The sequence below is a fragment of the Temnothorax longispinosus genome, chromosome 6, assembly GCF_030848805.1.
Source record: "Temnothorax longispinosus isolate EJ_2023e chromosome 6, Tlon_JGU_v1, whole genome shotgun sequence".
NCBI classification, from domain to species: domain Eukaryota; kingdom Metazoa; phylum Arthropoda; class Insecta; order Hymenoptera; family Formicidae; genus Temnothorax; species Temnothorax longispinosus.
In genome coordinates this window covers 8,578,558-8,605,444 of record NC_092363.1, presented here as the reverse complement: position 1 = coordinate 8,605,444, position 26,887 = coordinate 8,578,558, and the positions used below count along the sequence as shown (strand labels likewise).

The following is a 26,887-nucleotide window of genomic DNA, read 5'->3' as shown; positions in this document are numbered from 1 at the left end:
AAAACCCAGGCAAGCTTTGTTTCCGTTTAATTTAAAAAAATGCTTTGTTTTTTCCTTTCTTCATCGTCAACTAGGTTCGACAAACAGACGGCGACAGAGAAAACCGTGAACGAGCGAGACGACCACTCACGTCGGCGAGTGCGTCTCTCTCTCTCTCTCTCTCTCTCTCTCTCTCTCTCTCTCTCTCTCTCTCTCTCTCTCTCTCTCTCTCTCACTCACGCGCGCGCGCGCGCAAGTATCTTTGAAAATATTCTACCCCGAATACTAACGCACGTACATATATAAGAATTATATAATAATATAATTTGCGAGCTCTCCCTTCTTCTGCCGTAGCTGCGATCGAGTTGAAGATTGCGATGAACGCTTCTCTCTCTCGGCTCCTAATTTGCTCCTACGGTGAATATAAGTAACGTACTTAACGCGGTGGAGAAACTGAGAATAGGCACGCGGAACGAAACAATACAAATCGAATGCATCTCCTGATGTCTCCGCTGCTTCCACATTTCTTTACATATCGAGACGTGCTTCAAATTGACCGGGTGTCCGAAAAAGTGTATGTGTTTATGTGTTTATCGTGTCATCTATCACGAACTTGACATTAGATTTCGAATTTCGTAAAAAATTTAAATATACAATTATTCTGAATTATGCTTGTTCAAATTAATGCACCTATGTCATATATTCGAATTGAAATAATTGCAAATCCAAATGTGCTATTTTTATATACATAAACGTCTAATTATGTAATTTACATGTTTAATCATATTAAATTAAAAATTAATACATTTAGTCGTGTTAAATAATGTGATTTAAAATGGCAAGAAATGTGTAACAAAAGTTTCAGCTAAAATAACATACTTAGATTTGAAGTGGTGTCACAGGCAAGGAAAATGAAAAAAAAAGTGACGTACTTAAATAATTTGTAATCTCCACGTATAAACTTTTCATCATTTACAAAACTGTTCGATTAAGCAAGTTTATAAAATGGTGATGCAAATTTTTCAATACTGTCTCAACGAATCGTACAAAAAAATAAGTATAAATGTAGTATTTTATATAACTTAGGTATGATATTCAGAATTATTTTCATGTAATATATATCAAATTTATATTCCACTTCGCAACATTACACATAAAAAAAACAAAGCTTTATTTCCAGCGAATTCGTTATTGATGAGTCATCTACATAAACGTAAATTCCAAGAATTATTCGCGATTGGTTCTTTCCTTATCGTCTTTAATTTTAAGAATCGAGATATCTGACATAGGTATTGCCGATTTAATTGTAAATCAAAAGATTACGACTTCTCTAAGTAAAACTTAACTGTGGAAAAATTGAGACTGAAATTTGTTCGATTTTTTTTTAGGATATCTTGCTGCGTACAGTTGAACATAGTTGAAATATCGGTACGAACTAAGTACCGAATGTAAAATGCTTAATTAGAATATGTAACACCCGTATTTTATCTAATTGTGAGACACATTTAAATGGTACGGACGCCCGATATACTTCTAAAAGCAAATTCGCATGTCCGCATCGAGATAGATAATGAATTCGCTACCACCAAAACACATTTTACTCGTAATCCCTATTAACCGGCTTCACCGGGTGAAACTTAAACGAGTAACAATATTGCGTTCCATTATCTTCATTAGACACTTCTCGCTCGTCTTTATTACGCTTTCAGCCAGAATAGCGAAAAGACCAAATTTCTTAACAACGCAATCTTTTTTTTCCTAACAACGTTAACGTTGCTAGCTTTAATTTACATTAATTTCGCAAATTATTACAAGGTAAACAAGCAGAGAGTTCTCTCGCTGTTTCGCGCTCTTGCTTTTTCTTACCGCAAAAGTGCTAAAGTAATTGCTTTATTATCAAGCAAGTAGTGTATGGATACAGCATTGACACTCTGTCACAAATTGTCAAAATTGGAGTTGTTTGTTTTTAGATAAAAATGTGTGCCCGCGCGCGCGCGCATACACACATTCAAAGTGGATCGTGATACGTGTGATACAATTGGGAAGGAAATGACTCTATGGACTATGGCTCAAAGTAGGTCGAAATAATAAAATACATTTTTTTCGAACAAGTCCTTTTCAAGGAAAAAGATTTTGAAAGTTGATCAGGAACGCGTGAAAGGAAAAATTATTCTTATATACCTGAAGAATTAAAAAAACAGAATACGTTAGAAACAACTCATTCTAATTCAATTCGCAGAATAGTAAAATGTCTCAACTATATAAGAAATAAAAATGCAAGAAATAAAATTATTCTCCGTCTTACGCACAAATTCATTCATTTATTTTGAAGTTCAACTGATTGAATCAGTTAGTCTTGATAGTAAACAAACCATGCGGAACATATCAATCAAATGCGTACTTGATTAACTTTTAGGGTTTTTCTTTTTTTTTAAACTGACTTTATTGAAACGAGGCTTTATTCGAAAAAAAGTATTTTAATATTTCGATTTATTTTGAACCGTAGAACTACTCCCGTTCCAATTTTACCATCTATCTTGGCCTATCCTGTATAAATCATTTAATTTTTCGACAGTTTGGTACACATGTATTACATTTTTAATAATATATGTCAACGTTAGTGCTTACGTATTGTTTATCATATTGTTAATCTAGCAAGAGCGAGATACAACGAAATGAAAATGCACTCCGCAGTGTAACGAAGATGCAGAGATTAACCCATTTACATCGAGCGTATCCGCAACATCTCGCACCGATCGCAAGAGATTTGTCGCTCAAGCAACATCGCAAGTAATATTAGCATAAAATGAGTAAAATGCTTCGTCATAAATCGGAATGGATAATTTAGATTATTAGGAACCAAGTAATTCAAAAAGTTCTTTCAGATTAATGCCTTTCGTTAGTAGAAATTAAAATATATAGAATTTAAGGGGAGAAAGACGATTATTCCAAGTGACTCACTTTGACTCTTGGCTACTCGGCCAAGCGGAGTCGTCTGGACGGAAAAAAAAGGGAGAAAGGATCTTGCGGATGTATATGGGTCAACATTCTCATTGTTCGACTACCGATTATATCCCCAACGCTTTTCCGCTAAGACGGAAAGAAGTACAAATGCAAAGTTATCGAGAAATAGGGCTATACACAGGGCTTTGTGTCGAACACATCTTCCACACTCTCTCTCTCTCTCTCTCTCTCTCTCTCTCTCTCTCTCTCTCTCTCTCTCTCTCTCTCTCTCTCTCCCTCTCCCCCCCCTCTCTCTCTCTCTTTCTCTCTTGCATTGATCAAAACACTTCAACTATAGGTATGGTTGTTGTTGTTTTTTTGTCATATAGTACACAAAGACAGTTTTACAGTATTTATTATTTGTTATCGTTTTCGGTGTTGCTCTCTTCGTCACACTTTATTTAATTTTTTCTCTCTCTCTCTCTCTCATCTTCTCACTCTCGCTTTCTTTTTTTCGCTTCCTCTCAAGCACACTTGCACATATTATCATAATGTTCTTCTTGTTTCTGATAGTAATTATGATAGTAATTGTATATATACAAACCATTTTCGCCTCGGTACACAGTTCGATTAGTACACTTAAAATACATCAATCGCGAATTTACCATCGACATTTGCCGTAGTCGTCGTAAAGTCCTATCGCCGAGGGAGGCCATTGAAGCCACCATTGAACTCGAGACTCTTTGAACGCTCTTTCTGTCCGCACATATTCGCGAAAGCTCCCTTAGGCCAAACAAGTGCGTACGATTCGTATGATCTACAATCGTGAAGGAAAAAAATGCGTACACTCTCTCTCTCTCTCTCTCTCTCTCTCTCTCTCGATAATTATTAGCTTTTATTCGCGCGACAGTTTGCCTTTGTGTCCGAAGCCACAGCTGCACAGGTCCGATCGCAGAATACGAAAACCAAATTATCTAACACTGAAAGCATCATTAGAGATGCAGTAAATAAAAGAAAGAAGTAAATCGCAATTTCGTACTTCTTGTTAATAACCCAATAATTTGTGATCAATCGCAAATCTCAGTCAATTGTTGTAAAGCCTGTTCGCGCCGCAGACACATCATAACGAAATTATACGATTGCAATCTTTCTAATTTAATAGTACAATTATAGTTTCCACCATTCCTCGGCTGGACCTCGCCCTGGTGCAAACCACGCGGATTTATAAAAAAAATATGTAAAAATAAAAATAAAGAGGAAAAAGAAAATAACACAGGGAGGAATTATCGCTGCTCCTCTTCACGGGGCCGGGGGCATCGATCACCTCGAGAGGGTTTACCGCTCGCCAAATTCACAAGGACGAAACGACGGATTCGGGTCGTCGTCGCACGTGTATCTTTAGTCAGTCAAAAACGGGAAAACACAAGAACTCTCGCTCGCGCTGGCAGTGTTTCTTTTTCTCTCTTTATCGAAGCGACACCTCTCATACAGAGTATCCCCTTAATCTGATACGAAATGCACGCGTACTTTCGAGTATATCGGTTGATAAATAGATGGAAATCGGAGAATCGCCTCTCTGATGACTGTACAAAATTACAATAGAGTAATAGTATCGCTTTATTGTAATTATGTAATTATTTGAAATTCACACGTTTATTAGCAACAACACAGACAGCACGCATGTCCCAGACATCTTTAAGACGTCTTATATCCCGATTTTGGACAAGGTGCTGTCTGGGAAAGATATTATTCGAGGTACGACGGCAAAATTCACTTTGCTTCATCGTTTCTAAAGTCTTTTGCGACGAGCCGCGTGTAATGAGTGCGTAAATAATTGTATAATGTAAAACGATTTCTGATTAGCGCAAAGAGAAGGGAAATTACGAGCGCGCGTAAAAAGCGATGATTTATAGTTCGAGTCTGTTGAACAATAAACGATGAAGTATGCAGAGATTTTCCCCTCGGTACAGGGAGATGAGTTTGATAACTAATGTAACGATGTTGACGCAGGGGAAAACTTCTCCCGGGAAATAAATGAGACTTGTTCAAGATAGAAAGACGACTCGAGGTAAGAACCGTGGTTAACAAGTCTCGGACTCGATTAACGATATAATTATTATGTAAAGTTGAGAGCGCGTGCTCTCCTTCGTGAAGATATAAGTCTTCGCGAATAATAAATACTACTAAACTCAGTCGGCGCGTTCTTGCAAAATCTCCAAAAAAATAAAAATAAAAATGTAATACGTTTCGACGCGACACATGGAGATTCATTCGTCAGACGACTGCGTCAGGGAATTGATCGATAAAAGGCTTTCAGCGCATCAAGATTACTTTTATTATGGATCTTTTGTCTTCGATTTTTAATACAGTTAAAACTAATGCAAATTCAAATTGAAACGTCTCACGAAAGTGTCTTCTCGTAAAACCTCCGCGTCTAGAACCTTCGTTATTACCTAGGTTCAAGCTTAAACAAAAAAGGAGCAAAGGAGAGTAACGCGGTTATCAGGGCGAAAGTTGTGGAGAGGTGTACGTTGTTCTGTAATTATATATAATATACATTAATTGTAAAATCGGCCTTGTAATTTACGTATATATCTAATTAAAGAGCAACGTATCCTTACAACTCCCGCACTAACAACCGCGTTACTCTTCCTACCCCTTATTTTGCTTAAATTTTATATTCTATTATTGAAAGTCTAAGAAAATTTTACTATAACGTCATTACGTCGGCTCCTAATCGCTTCGTCTTTCCTGGCTTCGAGGTGACACTATCGAAAAGTTTTGTCACGAAACGCGGACGCGAGATTTTTTCCAACTGGCAATTCTTTCAAATCATTAAATATCTTGCCGTTCGACTCTCCCCTCCCTATGCAAAAGGAAACGAAGAGATTCGGATGCAGTACAATGATCGGAATATGTGGTTATTGCGAATACGCCGCCCCGGTGTACGTCGCTTCGTCCTCATCCCTCGCTCGTCGGGAGGGGTCGCGCTTCGTTTCGAGTAGATCGCTGCGCGATTCAGGATTCGACTATACGATATACAACATAACAATTAGCAATAGCAGCAGCGGTAGTTGTAACGGTAATAGTCGTAGTAGTAATAGTAATAGTAATAATATGATAGTAGTAATAGTAGTAGTACCCTATGAAAAAAAAAAGAGAAAAAGGATACATAGAAAAACATGATGTTGGTACAATATATCTATACACTAACTTCTTATCACGTTTTCTCGTTTTCTCCACTTTTCTCCATACGCAACGCGCCTCGCGTGATATATCGTACATAACGTTAGGAAGAGAACCGAGGCAAGAGGAGGGCGGTGGGCAGGAGAGGACGAGAATGGAGGGACTCCGCTGAATTATTAACACGGAATTATTAACGCTTCGAGCCCCTTCGTCGACCCGTATTCGTACCCTATCCGTCCGTACGCGTAACTGTTTGACAGCCGACGCGAGGCGAGATCGCAGACGAACGTGGAATTGGATAAGACGTCTTTAAGACATCATTAAGACGTCTTCAAGACGTCATATCTCTCAATTTGAGACATTATGTTCACTAGAGGATGCATTAACGGGAGCGGGGGGGGGGAGGGAAGGATACGAATGCGGGAGCTCAGAGTAAACGCGCCTTTTCGCATGATATTCCTCTCTTCTTCATTCGAGCACACTTGCACGCACGTACCTCACTCGCTTTCCTTCCTCGTCCCCATCATCCTTCCTCTCCGCGTATTCGTACCACAAAATTTCGCATACGATCGACGATACAAGCACACAAACACATGCATACACCTGTTACAAACATGGAACATCCACACGTTAGCAGAATGAAACCTCGGTAATATTCAACGATGTTCGTTTTTTTTGCGATTCGCCGGAAGAAGGAAAAAACGATGAGGTCGGTGAACAGAACCGAACGCGCGGTTAAATCGTTCGTCCTTAACGTTCTCGGTTAATATTGTTACCGTACAAAAGGGAAGGACATGAGGGTTTGTCGCGGAGCGAGGAGAGGCCACGGGCTTGTTTCGCGTACCTCTCATCTCCTTGGAACGCATGATTACGGTAACAGTAACGCTGAATCGCGGCGATGTATATACGTATGTATATTATAATCAGTCACGCGCGCGCGCGTGATATTTTACTTGTACAGTACGCCCGATCGATGCCAATGAGATAGAAACGTTCCTCGGATACTCGCAATCGTGTTTCTTCGTCTTATCATCTAAACACAACCGAACGAATTGTCCCTAAAAACTAGACATTTTCCCCGCCTTCTCCTTGCGCGCCCATTGTACTACGTTCTGTATGATCGTTTAACTAGAGCTTTAACGAAACAATCACGATCTTGGTGTCCCACAGCTGTGCCGTAAATCGATGTGAGGTCGCTTCAGCGAGACCAAACAAGAGCGTCTCTCCGGTAAGAATTCTTTCTCGGAAAATAACAAACTAGATTTTCACTTTGATGTTTGGCGACTATTTTTATCAACGGCTCGACTGGAGCGACAACACCCCGAGTAGAACACGAGCTACCTGCTACCATTGTGTCTCGGCGATGTTAGATACGCGAAATTTTTATAGCGACCGTACTCGTTGGCTTATCCCTGCAATCGCGCTTGATCCTCTCGACACTAACATGGAGCTACATCTCGTTTGTATCTTTTAAAAACGTCGTTTCTTTTTTTATTTTGTGCAAAAATTCGTTATAGCTTTACACACATCAGTTTTTCGATTATCGATGCATCCGGTTTATGTACATGTTTTGCGACTTATACAAAAAAAATATTCTACATTTATACAAATCCGTATTCGGCCTCCGATGGAGCAGGACACGATAATAATAGCGCGGAATCACATTAGCTCTCGTGGCTGCCTCGTGAAAATCGAACAATAATCTGGCCAAGTCAATATCATTAACAGACAATTTATATAAGTCACCGAGATCGACTTATGCAACATTAAACAAATTTAAAAGCTTTAAGAAGTCACAAGGGACGCACGTAAATTTACAATTGTGTGTGTGTGTGTGTACACACACACACACACACACACACACACACACACACACACACACACACACACACACACACACACACACACACACACACACACGCACGCACGCACGCACGCACGCACGCACGCACGCACACACACACACACTATTGAGAAAAATTTATATATATGTGTGTATATGTATATGACATATACGGAATACTACAATTCTTGATATATCGTCGCAGTCTTCCGTTACGACGCGTCTTTGCATTTCGTTACTATCTGACAAAAGCCGCTGCCGCCTTTCGCGAAACGATTTACAAATTATAACTCACGCTATCAAACTTCGACGAATATTTGCTTGCTTTACTCGTACCCCGAAGTGCCTTGTTGTTTATACCCGCAAATGGCATTAACGCGGTTCGAATTCGGAGGAAGCAAAGCTGGCCGGCTTGACCACGCATCAAACGCGTTAAAAACTCTAAGTGTTGCCCGAAGTATGCTTACGTTGTTACGTGTATTGCAAACAACTGCGAGAATCCATCATCGAAACCGCGTACTGTACATTTGCGATTCGCCACGGAAGAAAAATAAGGGGAAAAAATAATAGAAACAATCGGGTTTCGTCATCCCACGCGCAGAGAAGAATTCCACACGAGGGGTTTGGCGATCTTTAAGCGTCGTTACTCTCCTTGACATCGCTGTTGACGGGTGTTCTCTCCAGACAGAATTGTCCTCTCCCTGATTGCGACAGACAAGTTGTAGCGACCGCCGAGTCTCCTGAGAATCCTGCGCACCGCAATGCGAGGAGGGTTGTTGCTTCTGTTGCCGGCCACGTCTCGTTATTCATAATTTCGCCGGAACGTCGACATTTCCGTTCTTTACACGTACCGCGGGGACCAACCAGTTGCTCCCTCCTTATCCTTTCGTCTCGTCTTTGTTTCATCCACTTGGCATAGAACGGTTCGCGGTCGTTTCCATCGCTACTTTCGCGGATGTCGCAATGGGACACCATCGACCGGTCACCACCCGCCGGTCTTGTCACTGATCTTCGCGACGCGACGCCGTGACACGTCGGAAAAGTCGGTCACCGTTTGCCAGATGGTCGCGCGATACCATACGCGAGTTCACTTCCGGCTAACGGGTGGGAAAGCGCCGTGCGCACGGCGGTAATCGCCAGTCGCCGCTCCTGACGAACGACACTGCTGGTTGTTATGATGACGACGAGTCCGCTATTGCTGGTGCTGATTCACTTGCTGTGTTGCACGCTTGCCCGCCTGACCATCAGGGTGGGTGGGGCGATTGCCGTCGCATTGGCGCTTCCAAAACAAAAGACACACAAAACAGCGACATTAGCGCGCCACCGTCTTCACCACATAAAGGTTCTCTCTTTTTCTCTCTTTTTCTTTTTTCTTTTCCGGCGCTCCTTCTCTCGTTCGTTACATCTAGCCTCCTCAGTTTCGCTCTTACCCGGCTTCCTTTGTCTACGATTTCATTATTCCTAATGTGAGATCGGATAATCGACTGGCGACTTAGCATGAGACAATGATGTTACAGGCAAATTGAATTAAATTAATTATTCTTCATGATAAAATGCAATGTAGTTTTAGAGAGGATAGTGAGGAAATGTTAATAGCAAGTCTCTAAAGAAACAAATTTGAAATATTCGTTGTTTCCTCCTCTCAACATGTTCCTCACCTCCGACGAAGACATGTCTTATCGTAAATCTGTTTCATCAATATTCGCGGTCGACAGCTCAAACGGAAATGTAATGCAAGAATCTTTCGTGTTTCTCGCGTTTCCCGCTAAATTACAACAATATCGCTAGGTTCTCTCGTTCGCGACGAGATTCTTAACGACATGAATGGGTTGACGGATACCGACAAGCTCGTGAGAAAGAATGAACTCGGAGAGAAGGCTCGCACGATGAAAGTTTCCCCCATGATCAGAGTTTTTCATGATCGGCGTCCTCTACCGTGGCACAGGAGAGAATTTCGTTCCCTCTTTGTCTACTTTTGTCATTTAGAATTAGTGCTTTCGGTTACCTGAAAAAAGTCAACGAAAGAACATAAAGCGGAATTTTGGTAAATTTCGATACCGAATAGTTTTTGCGTGCCTATGCTTTAGTTAGATTGCAAAACGGATTGCAATATGTATCGATGCTTAAGAAAAATTGAGAGCATTAAAACGTGCATGTTTACATGCACAGTTATTCGAAAGAATGCCCTCACACAGCACACACTAAATTAACGTTAGTTAAAACATTGCATTGTTTTAAAAAGATATTCCTTAAAGTGCATACGTTTTTGCGGTATCTTCTAAGTGCATACGTAGGTCTGTCGCGTTCAACGTTATTTTTCTCTACCTTAAAGTATTTTAAAAAAATTCATGAAATATCTGTCTACATTGTAGTTGACGATTTTATAGTCATTTTGATAAACATCGTTTATTTAATATTTTCTGACAGGCTTGTAAGTTTTAGAGCAGATATCACTTTGGCTCGGACGTCGTACACCCACGTATGCAGCTTAAGGGATATCATTGATCTCAGCCAACGTGAGAAATATATATCTGACTCTTAAAATGTAACCTTTGCGATAGATGTCAAATTTGCATTTTACTCGTTTACCTAAAACATAAAAAATCATAAGCATTCGATATTTATTATCCGTTCATTCGTACAAGTATTCAAATTTGTCTTACATAAATTTGATAATTAAAAAAAAAGTACGAATTTGATTATATTCTGATATTTTTAAGCGAAACGTATTAATGAGAATATTGAGAATACACAATATACACATACGATAATATTGTGTACCGCCGGTTCTATAAATCAAGCCTACATTTCAAGACATTGGAAAAGTGGATTAACCAGTTACCAAGCGGAGTTGTGCAATAACCAACTGGCTCGTCTGACTATTCTCCGAGTCGTTACGCTCTTATTGCTACAGCTTAGCCTTACATATCTTGAAAGGCAAATGTGAAAGTCTTCTCTATATGGAAAGACATACTGCGCGTCCTAGAAAATATACTCCGCTTCTTATTTCTTTATAAATTTTACTCAAAACTGTTTAATTCGCATCTTAAGTTTCATATTTAATATTTGTTTTATGTATAAGCTATCCATTATCTTATTATTAGTTTTGTACCGATATAATAGGATAAATAAAATTTCCAATAAAAACTTTGTTTAGTAAAAATTTTTAAAATTTACTAAATAGAGTGAGTTAAAATTTAAGAAAATTTTGAAAAATTTCTTAATTTTACATATTGAAAAATAATAAATTATCTTCAAAAATTATCTTCTTTTTTGTGCGATATCTGTGCTTGGGCATCCTAACAACATCAAGTACAATCGGACTTGAGTCTAACGATCAAAAGAATTATTCAAAAATTATTTGTTTGTCAAAATCACATGCGATAATCTCAAAATTATGTAGCCAATTCGGCTAACACAAAGCCACCACAGGCAATTAGAGATATATTCTCCAATATAGAAATTATATCTTGCGTTGCGTATTTTTTATATTAGTTTGTTAAACATATTCTAATATAATTGATTAAAAATAACAATATAATAATTATATTGTGAAAGTGCAATTGATAGCAAGCAATAAGTAACTTTCGGATTTTCATTTGGAGAGAATGCTTGTATGTAACTCATCGATAGCTAAATGTGGATGTATTCGTGATGTTCTTCTCAATATTCATTCATGTGTTATCGGTGACATGTATATAGGGTGTCTTCATCACTACATCATTGACATATTCTGATAATTTTGAAAATAATTCTTTGCTGCAAAAATATAACAAAACCATACTCTTCGAAGGTTGTCGCTTTTTAACTTTAAATACCTTTATGACTAATATCTACGTTACATGAAAAGTAATGTCTGTCATCTATTTGCATTTCTGGAATTCCGCGAAAAAATAATTCATTTTTTAGTCGCTTGTAACTCGAAGAATCATTATATAGGACCACAAAAAATTAAGTTTTTTTTACCGGAAAGAAAAACCACTATTTTTTATATATTTTGATGTGCTAAAACCGAATATGACCTTTAAAATAATGTAGCACGTAAAGTTTTTGTTATAACAGGCAAAAGAAGCTCAAAATTAAGCATTTTTAATATTCTACATAAGACTGTAATTAAATTTTCTTAGCTTAAAAACAATAATCATGTATATGCTAGGTTATTTTAAAGATCATATTCGGTTTCAGTACATAAAAAATAGTGGTTCTTTTTTCCGACAAAAAAAACTTTATTTTTTTTCGTGATTCTGTGATCGTTCGTTCTAAGAAACGTGCCATTAATTAAAGAATAACGTGATAAGACATCTTGTATACGAAGTATGCACATTGAGAATTCTTTCCAAATGTCAAAACGTCTCTCTCTTCTCCAATCTCCATTTATTCTCAATAAACATAATTAATTAAAGTACCATGCCACGGTATTGCGACACCACCTTCCTACCAAAATTAAGCTTCCATTCAACTAACGCGTACCGATACATAAAACATGATCTAGCGTTTACACAAGCATAACACAAATTGCAATTTTAAAATCGGCTTCATCACGCATCGATGAATCGTAAAATTTGGTAAGAGTTATGAAAATATAGTAATGAAATTGAAAAATGGAGCTTACACCATTATTAATATATTGCAAATTTTCATACTTATTGTTAGTATCATAGCAATTATATATCGAGCCATGGAACTCGATATACAAATATAAATAGAATTAAAAACAGGCTTAAAATGCAACTTTCCCCCAAATGTGCAGTGTTCATGCAACCGAAAACGAGAGTGTAACAAGCTCTGAACTTTTACCGATGCAAGAAATTCTATGTGACCCTAAAATAAGTTGCCAAAAATTTACAACGTATTGTTAACTAATCTGTCGATATCTCTTTCTCTTTCATAGCTCTTTAATCATCCAATTGATATCCAAACGTTTTAAAGAATAAATTACAAAGTAAAAATCTATAAAGCTCATTTGAAAAAAAGATATAAAGAATTACCGAAAGAGTGACCCCAAAAATCGCCTATTTTTGGTCCCGCGATATTGGAACTGAATTGTGTGTCAAATGATACCTTATGACAAGACATCAATCACAAAAAATTTTTAAGTTGAGGTGAGAATTGATTTTAGAGATATGGGAGGTCAAAGTAGTCAAAATTCATTAACTCGTCAGCCCGTACGCTTTAAAGCACGAATTTTTCTTTCAGTCCGATAATTTAAAACTTCGTACCCGGGGGTTTTGCTAGCTGCTGACAATGAATTTGAAGTCAGATTTTTCACACATACTTATGGATCGATTTACTTAACAAGAAAAAGAAATTAAAACATTTTTTAAATACATAGTCCGCCATATTAAATCGGCCATTATAAATTTTAAAAATCTGACTTCAAATTCATTGTCAGCAGCTAGCAAAACCCCCGGGTACGAAGTTTTAAATTATCGGACTGAAAGAAAAATTCGTGCTTTAAAGCGTACGGGCTGACGAGTTAATGAATTTTGACTACTTTGACCTCCCATATCTCTGGAATCAATTCTCACCTCAACTTAAAAATTTTTTGTGATTGATGTCTTGTCATAAGGTATCATTTGACACACAATTCAGTTCCAATATCGCGGGACCAAAAATAGGCGATTTTTGGGGTCACTCTTTTATATATGTTTTTACTGTTAAATCTTGTAATTCTAATCTTGTGATTACCGATGTTTCTCGACATTCTCGGTAAGAAAAACTCCAACTTGATCGAAGAAAGTTTCAAAATTCAGCGACTTACTTTAGCATTATTCCAAATAAATATATAATTAGGACAAAGAAAGACCTGTGTAAAGTTAACCCCATTTTTTAAATTTTTAAATTCAAAAAGTTGTTCCAAGTTGTTCTAGACTTGTTCTAAATTGTTTCAGAAAATCAAATTTTTAAAATAAAAATGTTCGCAAAAAATTAATAAAAACGATTTTCTGACCTGGCACCCCATTTTTCGAAAATCGAACTTTTCAATGTTGTTTCAGGTTGTTCCAGTTGTTCTAAACATTGTTCCAAAGTATTAGTTCGATTGGTCAAAAACTTTAAGAGATATTAAAAAAAGAAAAATTTTGGAAATAACAGTTTTTGGCCATTTATTCGTAAACAAAATGACTTACAAAACTGTCGATTTAAAACATATTTATAACCGCGTAGAACTCAGAACAAAATTTTTAAGACCAGAACAAGAACTTAAAGGGCACTTTACTCTTCATCGGAAAAATTTGTTTTTCGAATTTCTTGGTTAAAAATCTTGTTTCAGGCTTCCCGCATTAAAACTATCGTGTTCTCCACTGGAACAACTCATAACAAAATTTTTAAGACCAGAACAAGAGTTTAAAGGGCACTTTACTATTTATCGAAAAAATTCGTTTTTCGAATTTCTTGGTTAAATATTTTTTCGTGAGTTGTCCCAGTGGAGAACACGATAGTTTTAACGCGGGAAGCCTAGAACAAGATTTTTAACCAAGAAATTCGAATTTTTCCGATGAAGAGTAAAGTACCCTTTAGGTTCTTGTTCTGATCTTAAAAATTTTTGTTCTGAGTTGTTCTACGCGGTTATAAATATGTTTTAAATCGACAGTTTTGTAAGTCATTTTGTTTACGAATAAATGGCCAAAAACTGTTATTTCCAAAATTTTTCTTTTTTTAATATCTCTTAAAGTTTTTGACCAATCAAACTAATACTTTGGAACAATGTTTAGAACAACTGGGACAACCTGAAACAACATTGAAAAGTTCGATTTTCGAAAAATAGGGTGCCAGGTCAGAAAATCGTTTTTATTAATTTTCCGTAAACATTTTTATTTTAAAATTTTGATTTTTTGGAACAATTTAGAACAAGTCTAAAACAACCCGGAACAATTTTTAGAATTTCAAAATTTAAAAAATGGGCTGCTAACTTCACACAGGTCAAGGAAAGTCTTGCGTGTTCTAACGTCGAAAAACTTTCCTATTATCTACATAACTAGTATAACTGAAATAGTTCAACGTTTGTGAAAATAGCTAATTATCTGTGCAAGCTTACGTATTCTTTGTAAATGGTTCCGCGGATTTCAGTAGAGCAAGTTATACCAGTCGTTTAGCGGCTTTAGTCGTTCTATATCGTGTAGCAACTCACTTGGACTTGGGCTGCATTTCTCCTGCAGCGGCTAGTAGCGTATCCCTACGGTGCAACCGCATGCTGACCCTTCGCTCTTGTCCACCCGCACCCGATGCTGAAAGAGAGCATCAGAAAAAAACATAATGCATGAAAAACCGCAAAAGAAATTCAGCCAACATTCCTGTGTTTAACAACATTACGTATGTTTCTTTCGTATCGTCAACTCGCTGTCACCCTCTGTCCATTTCGCAGAACTCGCTTTTATGATCTTCGTATATATACGCAAAAGTCTCCTCCTACCGTCCTCTCGACACACACAGCAGTTTTCAAAGGTTTGTACACAAATCCAAAAGCAGTCATAAGGGAATAGCGACATTTGTTCAAAACAGTATCTCAAAAAAATTCCAAAACCTCGGCTCTTTTCTAAACTCGCCGACAATATTTCAGTCAGTACATTCAATCGTGCAAGTAACTGATCGCCGAAGAGAAAAAAAAACAGGAGGTAGGAAAAAGAAAACAGTTGTAGGCAGAGAAGAGCACTCGTTACATTGCAAAGCACACGTTTTTCACAGTATTGTATTGTATGTTATACCCACCATGCGTCAACCTGCAATCTAAAACTATTTTCGAAAGATGACATAACGTATATCCAAGAACTGTAATGACCTAAACGAGTGTGCCCTTTTATGCCCAAAATAAGGCCTGTTCGTTTTCGCTGCACTTCTAAACTAATGCAATAAGTTAGAATGAAAGAAAATATATTTGTTTCATTCTAACTTATTGCACTAGCTCAGAAGTGCAGCGAAAGCGAACAGGCTTATAGTGTCGCAGCATTACAAAATTATAGTTGTTTGGCTGCCGTATCTAATCTTCATTATCGAGGTATTTAGATATGCGATATTTCTGTTTGTATTTACATACACAGAATTTTAAATACATTTAACGCAAGTAATGATAATAATATAAACTTAGATTTCAGAAATTAAGATACTATTCTATATAAATTCACGCAGGCTGATATAATCCAATATACTTAAGAAATTAGAAGTTATGGTTTTAAGTGACTTTGAAGCATATGTTTGATTACAATGTTTTACTTTGTATTTGTTACTTGAGTACGTTACCTTCAATTTTACTGAATCTTATCGTCAATTTTTAACTACTGTCGCAATCTTTCGAAACAATAATAGTGATAAACAAAGAAAGGTAAGCCTAAAAAATCGAGTGTTGCTTTTATCGTACGTAAAATCGTCAGATTGATGCATCATATTCATGTTTCGAAAATGTCATACGATTAAAAATGACTCGACATCAATCGGGCGACACGGGAAACAATGGATAATCTTTCACTCTTGGCAATTAAAATGGAAAAATTAATCATTACAATAAAAAAAAGAAAAGTAACCAAACAAATGTGAACATCAATGTTTAGAAAAATAAATCAAAATGAGGAAATGACACGTTTTCGTGAAGGTAGATGGTGCAACAAATTCAAAAATTAGTAGAATAAAAGTAAAATTTTCTCTCATCTCTTCTTTTTCGCCGTCGTGTCTCGAGAATTGTTGAAATCTCCGAATTATTCGCGCTTGGGTTTTTCCATTCAAGCCAAGTGAGAAATAATTTTGACAAGGATAATCGACAATGTCGTGTGGTGAGATAAATAAAAAGAGACCAATTCTTGAATGGAAAAACATTTATTTGCTACTTTTTCTTCATCATCGTCATCATCGTCATCATCGTCATCATCGTCGTCGTCATCGTCGTCGTCATCGTCGTCGTCATCGTCGTCGTCATCGTCGTCGTCATCGTCGTCGTCATCGTCGTCGTCATCGTCGTCGTCATCGTCGTCGTCATCGTCGTCGTCATCGTCGTCGTCATCGTCGTCGTCATCGTCGTCGTCATCGTCGTCGTCATCGTCGTCGTCATCGTCGTCGTCATCGTCGTCGTCATCCATTATTATCAATAAAGAACAGGCTGATTACAGATAAGTATACGATATGAAGATATGCTAAACGAGTGAAGAAAAACAGGGAGAATGGAGATAAAGACAACTTCCGGTGGTGATCTAGTGCGTAGGAAGAAGTTGGCAGTGTCGTTGCGAGATATTAATAAATCTTATTCGATCATTACGTCTAATGAGAACCAGTTTCCTTCGAGATTACAAAGATCATGGATAAGTAGCAAAACTGGACTTTATCATCCCTATCTAAGCTTTGGTAACCTTTTCACGTCTCTAGACGCTCCCCCTGTGGCATACATACAATATTATGATACATAGGGCATTTAATAAAAACAAAAAAGAAGTCGGGTTATTGAATTGCGAAGGCTCATCGATTTGTCAACCGTCAGACTACTTCTTCAATTACTGAGTAAGCACGTTGGTCGAAGCTTCACAATCGTTGCAGAATACAATTGATAAATGATGAAAATGTCAATGACTAAAATAAAGAAACACAACATCGTTTTTTCTTTTTAACTGCTAATTATAATTAACAACGCGTTCAATGCGATCGAAACAAGTAGCGCGATGATTTCTGTTAACGATATCGAACGCAGTTTCATGCTTATTCTCCTAACGAATTGAGAAAATATTTAACGCTCCATACTTGGAATTTGATGATTAATGATAGCAACAAATCGCAAAGATTCTATTTTAAATATAATAAATACGAAAACAAAGCTTCCTCTATGAGGAAGCAAAAATCAGTCATGGGACCTCTAATTAAGTATGAAAATAATCAACAGTCTTTAGATCATTTTTCATTGCTTGTATAGTGAGAGGCTATGTATATGTATATGTATAAAACAGTATATATATATTTTTTTGTGCAATATGCATGTATTGAAAAAATAGTAGTAGCATATGTCATTGATTGCTATTTTTAACATAAACTGCATTCCGATATTCACTGTCAGCATTAAAAATCTATATTTTTCTATATTTTACGTCACGTATACTATAGATTTTCAGTACTGACAGTTGCTGACAGTAAATATCAGAATGCAGCCATAATATACACGATGATTATTATAAGTGAGTTTAGTTGATAAACATTTGGCTTTTACCGTGTTGTATGTTCTTAAAACAATGTAGAATCAATGCAAGAATGTAGGATCAGTCGACAAAGGATCAGCTCGTTAATCTCTATCTCTTTATTTTATAAATATATGAAGAGGGAAGAACGTAATCTAATCAGAACTTGAAAGGAACTATAACAGATCGATTTTTATCGCTTGATCGTGCAGCATCGTAGATGTGACAAGATACCGCAATTATTTATACGGAAAGCGATTGTACGATATTACGTATCCAAGTTAAAACTGACGTCCTTCTACATAAACGAAAAAGAACATACATTCTACATATAACATTAATTTTCCTATATGTATTACAGGACAGCATTGTACAATTTTAAATATTAAATAAAAGAATATAAAAAAAAGAGAGAGGAAAAGTTTAGAGAGCGAATCAAATATTATATTATAAAAATAGTCATCTACGACACTGCGAACAAACTTTGAACAAGTATTATCAGTCTATTAACTTTCGGTCAGTCTAAACAATAAAAAGATTATTAGGGCATAAAAATAAATAAGTTATGAGAAATCATTAGAGCCCTATATTCGTATGTTTTTTAACACCATTCTTTATAAACTGCGCTGCACGCAATCCGTTTCGTTTTGCTATCATCTCAAAACCGAATCAATTTCGCTAGATAGTAAATTCTTGATGATCTGAGAATACATGATCCAAGAGGAACAAGATGCGCCGAAACGTTACACGGCAATAAAATCTACTAAAGTATTCATAAAAAAAAAAAAGAAAAAAGTAAATCTGTGTGTATGTAGCGAAAAACGTATCATCGTAAAAGAAATCAACTATAAAAGACAATTTCGATGTGTATACAACCGCGATAAATGTTTAAAATAATTTTAAATAAAATAATGTTTATTAAAATAATTTAAATATTTCCGTGCAAATAAAATTCTTATTCTTTTTTCATCTTTTTTCTATCATTATGTCTTAGCTTCAACTGCAATTGCATATGTGGTTGCTAAAAAAAAAGGTATATATTTATATAGTCATATCTCGCTTGACGCGTTAGTATACATTTCGTGAAGTCATTAAGACTCCTGGGTAGTCACCGCGGCCATATTGGATTCTTACTATCGAGGCGAGGAAAACACCTAATTTGTTGTGCATGCCATTTTCAAATAAAAAGACATTTCAATAAAACATCACTATAGATCGTTTCAGAACACTTCCGAAATTGGCCGAAAACTACCCTTTTCCCTCGACAATAAACAAACAGCCATAAAACGAAGCCTAAACATACGGGAAAAACAGCCGTTTAACGACTATCGAAAGGAGGGTTCCTTCCGCATGCAAATCTTACTTTTCGGCCAATTTTACGACTTTCACGAATACGTTAAACGTTAGAGCACAAGCACAGAGCGAATAATAAAGAAATAGCACGCACAACAAAATAGGTTGTCAACATGTCACAAGACAGAATTCTCCATTGGAGAGAGTGAGAGGAGAGAGTTCTGATTTCTGCCGCGACGGTACGTCGCCACCGTCAACGCAGAGTTCTCGGCTCAGGGACCAGGAGCCTTAAAGTCATTCAAGTGAAGTTATTTAAGTGAATCAACGTTAAACGGGATATTTTAACGGGGAAAGAGTAGGAGTAAATTTCAGAAACACGAATTTTGAACTTAAAATCTATAAATTCCATTTCTACGTACAACATATTACTCAAGACAAAACTAATTATAATATTACAACGGGATAATGTTCTAAGAGGTAACGTAAAGCGAGGTATGACTGTACTGCAATTGCATCTCTGTTTATGTTAAAATATATTAATTACTGTAATTTGACATGTAGATGCTTATCATCTGTTATCATAGAGTAGAACCTAGACAATAGAGAAAGATGAAACAAAATCAATTCTGTCATGATAATAATATCATATGCGGCAAGAGTACGCGCATTAAAATTTTGCGGCACGCTTCTCAAAGTTAACAAGCGCATCGATCCTGTGCGAGGCCACAAGTATATAAAATTATCAAGTCTAATATATGCTTACACATACGCTATATATGCATGGTAAAAAAATCGTGCTCGCTTGAGACATTTTGTATCAGCTATTACAATCCGATCTAATTGGTTTTACTCTTATTTGGGTTTAAGGCAATCTTATTCGTTTAAAAGTGGCCAAGATTTCAATATGATTATTTGCATTAGTAATTCGACAGTGTAGAAAATACAAATGTATCCATTATAAATATTATACAGTATTATATGAAAATGGGTGTGTGTGTGTGTGTGTGTGTGTGTGTGTGTGTGTCGTGCGCGCGCGCGCATGTGGGTGAGTAGGTGAGTGAGTGAGTGTGTGTAGTGTATATGTATATGATATGTATGTATATGTATATATTGCGCAAAATATCCAGTATGAAAATTACTTTTTCGTAGAAAATATTTTACTTCTAGAGTGACTATCGAAATCTTGGCATAGTTCTACGCACGAGAATATATAAGAGATCGCTCGGTACGTGATGTAAGAGGCTGCGTTTGTTTTTTTCAGAGATCCCAAAAGATCTGCTTTTAAATGCAAATACAAACGAAAATGTCGAGAAGAATACCCTTAAGAATATCCAGGTTACCCTGCGGTTTACCATGAGCCAGAGAATCACTGGAATTCGTACCATGGCTCAGTGCGTCCAGATCGTCTCTGGTTATCCATTCTATATAGCGTTCACGTTTCTCCGCTTCGATAGCGTTCTCCAGAGATTGCAAACCGTCCTTACGACCTATGTGTTGCAGATTCTGTAAGTACAGTCTGCCAAGTTGGCTAATAGAGTATCCGATCTCTAAGCTGTCTTTATTGCCGCTCATAGTCTCTTGCGTGGCGACACTCGCCACGGGATCCAGAAATCTCAATTGCACCAGTTCGGCAGCATTAGTAGGACTATCGGATCGCATTGATGACGGTTTGCTCGTGCCCAGATTATTTTGTCTTATATTCCTTTCCGTATTAATGTTTAAAAGATTATTCGAATTTGCTGCTACACGAAACGTACTCTCCTCGAGCTGCGCGTCTTTGGGACAACCGATAGATTTTTGTACAATGATATTGTCTGCCTCAGCAAAAGAACCGAGATTAGGTTGGACGGGAGCACGATTAGATAGCGCGCTTGATGCACGTTCAAAAAAATCAACGTCCTTCTGGTGCTTCTGTAAAAAATATTCGCACTTCTCCTGATCAGTCTGAGGATACTGGCTGTTGATCGGGCACTCTTCTCGTTTCAAGAGGTCTTGACGTTTCTCGCGCTCCCTGGGTAAAAAATGCAGACTTCTACCGACTCGTTGAAAGAAACTGGGCCGCTTGCGCGCTTTGCTTGCTGCTATTAATTCGACGGACTTTTTCGTCGAATCGAGACTCCTCTGTTTACCGTGAAAGAAGGTTTTCGGCCATTCTTCCGGCAGAAGATCCAGACTCTTACAATCAGCGGTGGGTAGATCAACGCTCCTCTCGAGCGATTCTAAGCTCCTATGCGTTTTTTCCTTGTTACGAAAAGAGAAATTTCTGCGCTTGTTAGTGAAAGCTTCCTGCAACAACTCGGTACTGCTCTTCTTAAAAATCTCACCCTCCTTCTCGAGGAATTCGATGTTTCCCGAATCGCGACGCGTCTCGTAAGCCGTAGTGAGACGTCGCGCACCGCCTATCGTTGAACCTTTGAGCTTTTTGTCACCGTTGTGGTCGTCATAGTCCTTCTCTTTATCCGGGCCACCAAAGCAATTCATCGAGCCGCCTGAGATCGCCGCGGCATCATCCCTGTCATCCGTCACCCGGCGAATGCAGTTTGAACCACCTGTCCCTAGATCCTCAAACATCACGACCTCGCGATCTATGTCTTTCTCAGTTTTATGCCCATGAAAAAAATAACTCTGCTTATCGAGCTGACGGGACGCCGTGTTCGGACTCCTCTCGCGCGTTCTACTCATCATCGGCTGATAATAGTCACGCGACGTAGTCGCGGGATTTAAATCGGCAGTACGATTGGGGCCTAATTCGCGGCTACGTCCTAAATTGAGACTGGTCAGGTCTAGAGAAGCCGCTACGTCTGGCGGTGGTGGCGGCGCCGCTCTACTACCCGGCATGGTCGACTTGAATGTACTGAATTGACATGGATTTGCCACGCGTGTCGCGGTGACGGCAGCAGCAACGGTCTCATTGCAGCCAGGCACGGGCTGTTGCGAGTGTCCGACTGTCACATTGCGTTGCGTTTTTCGTTCGGCAATAGTAAAATTCTGTTGGCTTGCGCAGAATTGTTGGTAGAATTGTATTTTACCTTGAAGATCACTCTTGTCCTGATTGTCCTGGTCGCCACGAGTCTCCATCTCGCGTTTCTGCCGGATCGCTCGCAGACTAGCGTTCGGTCCAAGCGTCGGGCCTACCGTCGCCACGGACGCGTTTGGCAAACATTGCCGCGTGTAGGGTCTGAAATCGAAAAGAAATGTAAACTTTAAAACAATAAACAATGATAATAACCGCATAATTGGAATACACTATGCATTATAAGAACACAAATTGTATAACATTAAATGAAATATGTATCAATGGAATAGAAGATTGCGAAACAATTTAGCAGGATTTGAAAAGGTGCAATTTTCTAGTCATATCTGAAAAGACTACATTTAACGGATTTGCCTTGAATGAAAATAAATATGTTGCAGGCGTAATACAAAATCAGACATTTTACAAAAAGCCGGCATAACGAGAGTTTTAGATAAGAAATAAGAGATTAGAAATGATTCTTGTACATAATATAATAAAAAAAATTTATAATATATGCGTTGGCGAGGGGTTCCGCCCTTCTCTCGCACAAAAAAAATAATCTAATTCCAAGCATATTTCTAAAAACAAAGTAAAATTTGGTTGAAATAGGCTTGGAGTTAGATTAGTTTTTTATGCGGTGGAGGAGCACATCCCCTCCCCCGCCTACATGTGTCTGTCTATACACACATATCAGCAAATTACTTCTCTTAGCACTAATATAAACACTTATATTTCTCAAACATTTAAGCAAAATCTGAATAATGCATTGTAAGTAGGTACACGCATGACATTATGCCTAATTTTGCATTATGCCTGCAATAGATATATGTATATTAGATTGAAATTAAGTAAAAAATTAAATACTAATGAAAAGAATTTTTGCGTATATTTTATTATTCGTTATTGCTCAAAACGGCCGTTTCTCGATTCATTGCCCCAGACGCCAAAAATAGATCACGCTTGAGAGAAATGAAATGACAGTGTTATTTATAAACATGAAAAGACGGCATGGTATGAAGATGCCGTCACTAACGGGCTGTTAATTTAATGCCTAAAAAATTTTTTTAGAAAAGTGGACGTCTTTTACAACGACTAAAAAAATCATTAACCAACCTCGATCGATGTTCCTGATCATTGTTGGTCCCGGAAGGCAGCGCCACATTAGACGGTTGCGAATGCATGGGTGCTTGCTGCGCGGAGGGTAACGTCGGTTGTCTTGCATTACCAAACTTCAGCATATTCCAATCAAAAACATAGTCGTAGGTAAAACCCTGACCATGGAACAACGTCCGAAAAAGTTGTCGGAGATGTGAATAATCCGGCCTCTCCTCGAAGCGTAAGTCTCGACAGTACCTTAAATACGACGCGAACTCCACTGCAATGATTAATAAAATGTTTCTTCAAACTTTATTATAAAGTCGAGAAATATGATAAATAAAGATTCTACAAAATGTATATAATATTTTTACTGCAGTAATAGATTCTGTGGCTGATTTAGATAATGGCTTGTGAGTCAATTTTTTGTACGAATTTTGCTTGATAGAACTGTCAAGGCATCGATAATTTTTTAGTTATAAATGATTGAAAAAGAACTGTTACGAGCAAAATTTTGAAGAACCAAGTGGATTATAAAACTATATTAGTCGGTTTACTCGGTTTACATCGGTTTAAAACTATATTCGTCTCTTTTAGATAAATTTTGAGAGATTTTAATTTAAGATATAGTTAATTATAAATATGGCACAAAAAATTAAAAAGTTGCCGTAAATTTGCCTCAACATTTTCACTAAGAAAATTAAATTCAAATTGACCAAAAAATCATTAAAAATAACATTCAAAGATTTTGAATTATTTCGTATATATAATGCATGATTATTGAATAAAGACTTACCAGGATAACCCTTGCAAAGCTCTTCTACAGGAGTGGACATTTTTTTCTCAGAAATGCGCTCGTACTTTTGTCTCTTGGTTGCCGCTTTTAATCCCTGCCAAGGTAGACTACCCCTATTAAAGTACATGAGAACATAGCCCAGAGATTCAAGATCGTCTCGACGCGACTGCTCAATCCCCAAATGCGTATTTATACTTGCGTATCTATGAGTATCATAGTGAACGAATTAGTCAAAATGGTATTACAATATTGCTGGATATAATATCATAGCTATCAGTATAGCCAACCTGGCAGTTCCCGTCAGATTCTTGTTTTCTCGATAGGGTATGTGCTTGTGTGTGCGCCCGTCGCGATACTTTTTAGCCAGTCCAAAATCTATAATGTAGACAAGGTTCCCCTTCTTTCCCAAACCCATCAGAAAGTTGTCTGGCTTAATATCACGATGAATGAAGTTGCGACTGTGAATGTAATCTGTTCTACTTATCTGCAGAATAGAGAAGTTAAAGCACTGTTATTATAACTGTACACTGTGTTTCATGTGCATGCTTCATGCTTCAAAGATTATATGCAGAGATATAAATAAACTGTTTATTCAATATCTTGCTCGTTATTGTATGTATTGTACAATACTTGCTAAATTAATATTATTATTATTCCTTTTGTGAACTATGGATATTTTTTCTAAGTCCACAAGAGTGCAATGTTTTGTAAGCTAAAACTAACCAATGCCTGTATCCCTTGTTATTTTGAATCAACATTTTCAATAGCATTTTAAAATGTGTTTAATGTAATTACATAAATAAATAAATAAATAAAAAATATATATATATGCACACATGTATAATTACGTTATAATTATTTAAACATTTAAAACTATAAAAAATGTTGATATTATACATGTTAACTCTTTTATAACTGTATAATATAATAGTTAAAACAATGTTTAAACAATCTTCAAAAAAAGTTTATTTAAAAATATGAATAATTTTTGGCAGGAATGGCATAAGACATATTTTCCTGCAAAATGAAGTAATAAATACTTGAATGTAATCACAATATGAACTTTGAACACATGGCAAGGTATTTGGCGAACACCCTGCATATATATATAGATACATATATACATACATACATATATATATTATATATATATATATATGCAGGGTGTTCGCCAAATACCTTGCTTTTATATATATATATATATATATATATATATATATATATATATATATATATATATATATTATAAGCAAGGATATTGACTGAGATCCATATAAGAAGCTAGAAGTTAACTGTTTAGCCTTTTATCTCAGTGTAACCATGGATACAACATAAATAGAATCCTGTCTTGCGATGCATGAACAGTGAAATAATTATATAAAGAGATTCTAATAAGATAAAATACAGTTTTATAAATCAAAATACCTGTTAAATTAATCACATAATAATAGAGACTTGAAAGAAGTAAAAATCGTAGAAACATGATATATAGTTCTAACATTAACATATTTTATTTTGATTAACAAAATAATCATTGATTTGTTATTTATATATAACATCTAGATAAGATAAATTTTTATAATAGAAGGAATATTTGTTTACCAATTGATCGGCAAGGAGCAGGACCGTTTTCAGAGAAAAACGCCTTGAACAAAAATTAAATAAGTCTTCCAGTGATGGTCCAAGTAATTCCATCACCATCACGTTATAGTCACCTTCTGAACCACACCATTTTATGGTTGGTATTCCAACTAAAATATCAAGAATAAGATTACTATGATAATGCGTAATGCATGTTGTAAGGCTTAATAATTACACATTTCAAATTAGAATAAAGGATATTTCTTCGTAGTCTTTTTCTTTAAGAAGTTATTGTCAATTTTCATCAATTGATCAATCAACTAATTGTTAGAACAATTAAGCAAATGTTTTTCTCAATGGGGAGTTTTTGCAATATCGTCTTTCAGATACCGTAACCGTATCTGAATTGTTCAGATACATTCACTATGGGAGCTTTCAAGCAAGCGACACAAATCGACACAAGTATCGTTTTATCTTTGTTACTCATTACCAAAAAAGAAAGATAGAACAATGCTTGTGTCGACTTGTGTCGCTTGCTGGGAAGCTCCCTATGTATCTGAACAATTGAGATACTGTTACCGTATCTGAAAAACGGTATTGCAAAAACTCCCTATTGTCATTAAATTGCTAAATTTGTTTATTTCGATATGCTAATGTTAGGAAGAGGCACGCAAACAAGTACATAGATATGAGATACACAGCCGCGTGTCATATTGGTGTGAAAGAAAAGATATTGGATCAGCTGTCAAACAAACGAGAACACTCCGAATACACAGCTCCCAGTATATTGAATAAACATTCAGTTAATATGCATAGAAATATTGATATACTTACCGCCTCCTTGCATCATCTTGTAAAACTTGGACTCTATGTGCAGCTGTGGATGTCGCGTTTTTATGCATTCTAATTTGATAGCGACTTCCTCGCCTGTAGAAATATTGGTACCTGCGAATAAAGGAATAGATCCAGAGAGCTCGTTTACGCACACACATTCACGCGATATAAAGTAA

General features: G+C 36.8%; 1 protein-coding gene across 6 annotated transcripts in view; it reads right to left on the bottom strand.

Annotated features, from left to right (window-relative positions):
• The window catches only part of LOC139814466 (casein kinase I), a 94,374-nt gene that overhangs the window by 66,125 nt on the left and 1,362 nt on the right, over positions 1-26,887 (bottom strand). For 2 of the 6 annotated variants that reach the window (XM_071780734.1, XM_071780732.1), the window contains exons 2-8: positions 26,712-26,822; positions 25,899-26,047; positions 24,584-24,780; positions 24,297-24,499; positions 23,519-23,780; positions 22,419-22,567; positions 15,081-15,177 (exon numbers count right to left, since the gene is read on the bottom strand). In XM_071780734.1, the coding sequence (XP_071636835.1) occupies positions 15,081-15,177; positions 22,419-22,567; positions 23,519-23,780; positions 24,297-24,499; positions 24,584-24,780; positions 25,899-26,047; positions 26,712-26,822 (1,168 nt within the window). Of the gene's footprint in view, positions 1-10; positions 9,957-14,987; positions 15,178-16,737; positions 22,568-23,518; positions 23,781-24,296; positions 24,500-24,583; positions 24,781-25,898; positions 26,048-26,711; positions 26,823-26,887 lie in introns of those variants that run through there. The other 4 variants (XR_011732465.1, XM_071780731.1, XM_071780733.1 and 1 more) reach the window with 4 other exon arrangements.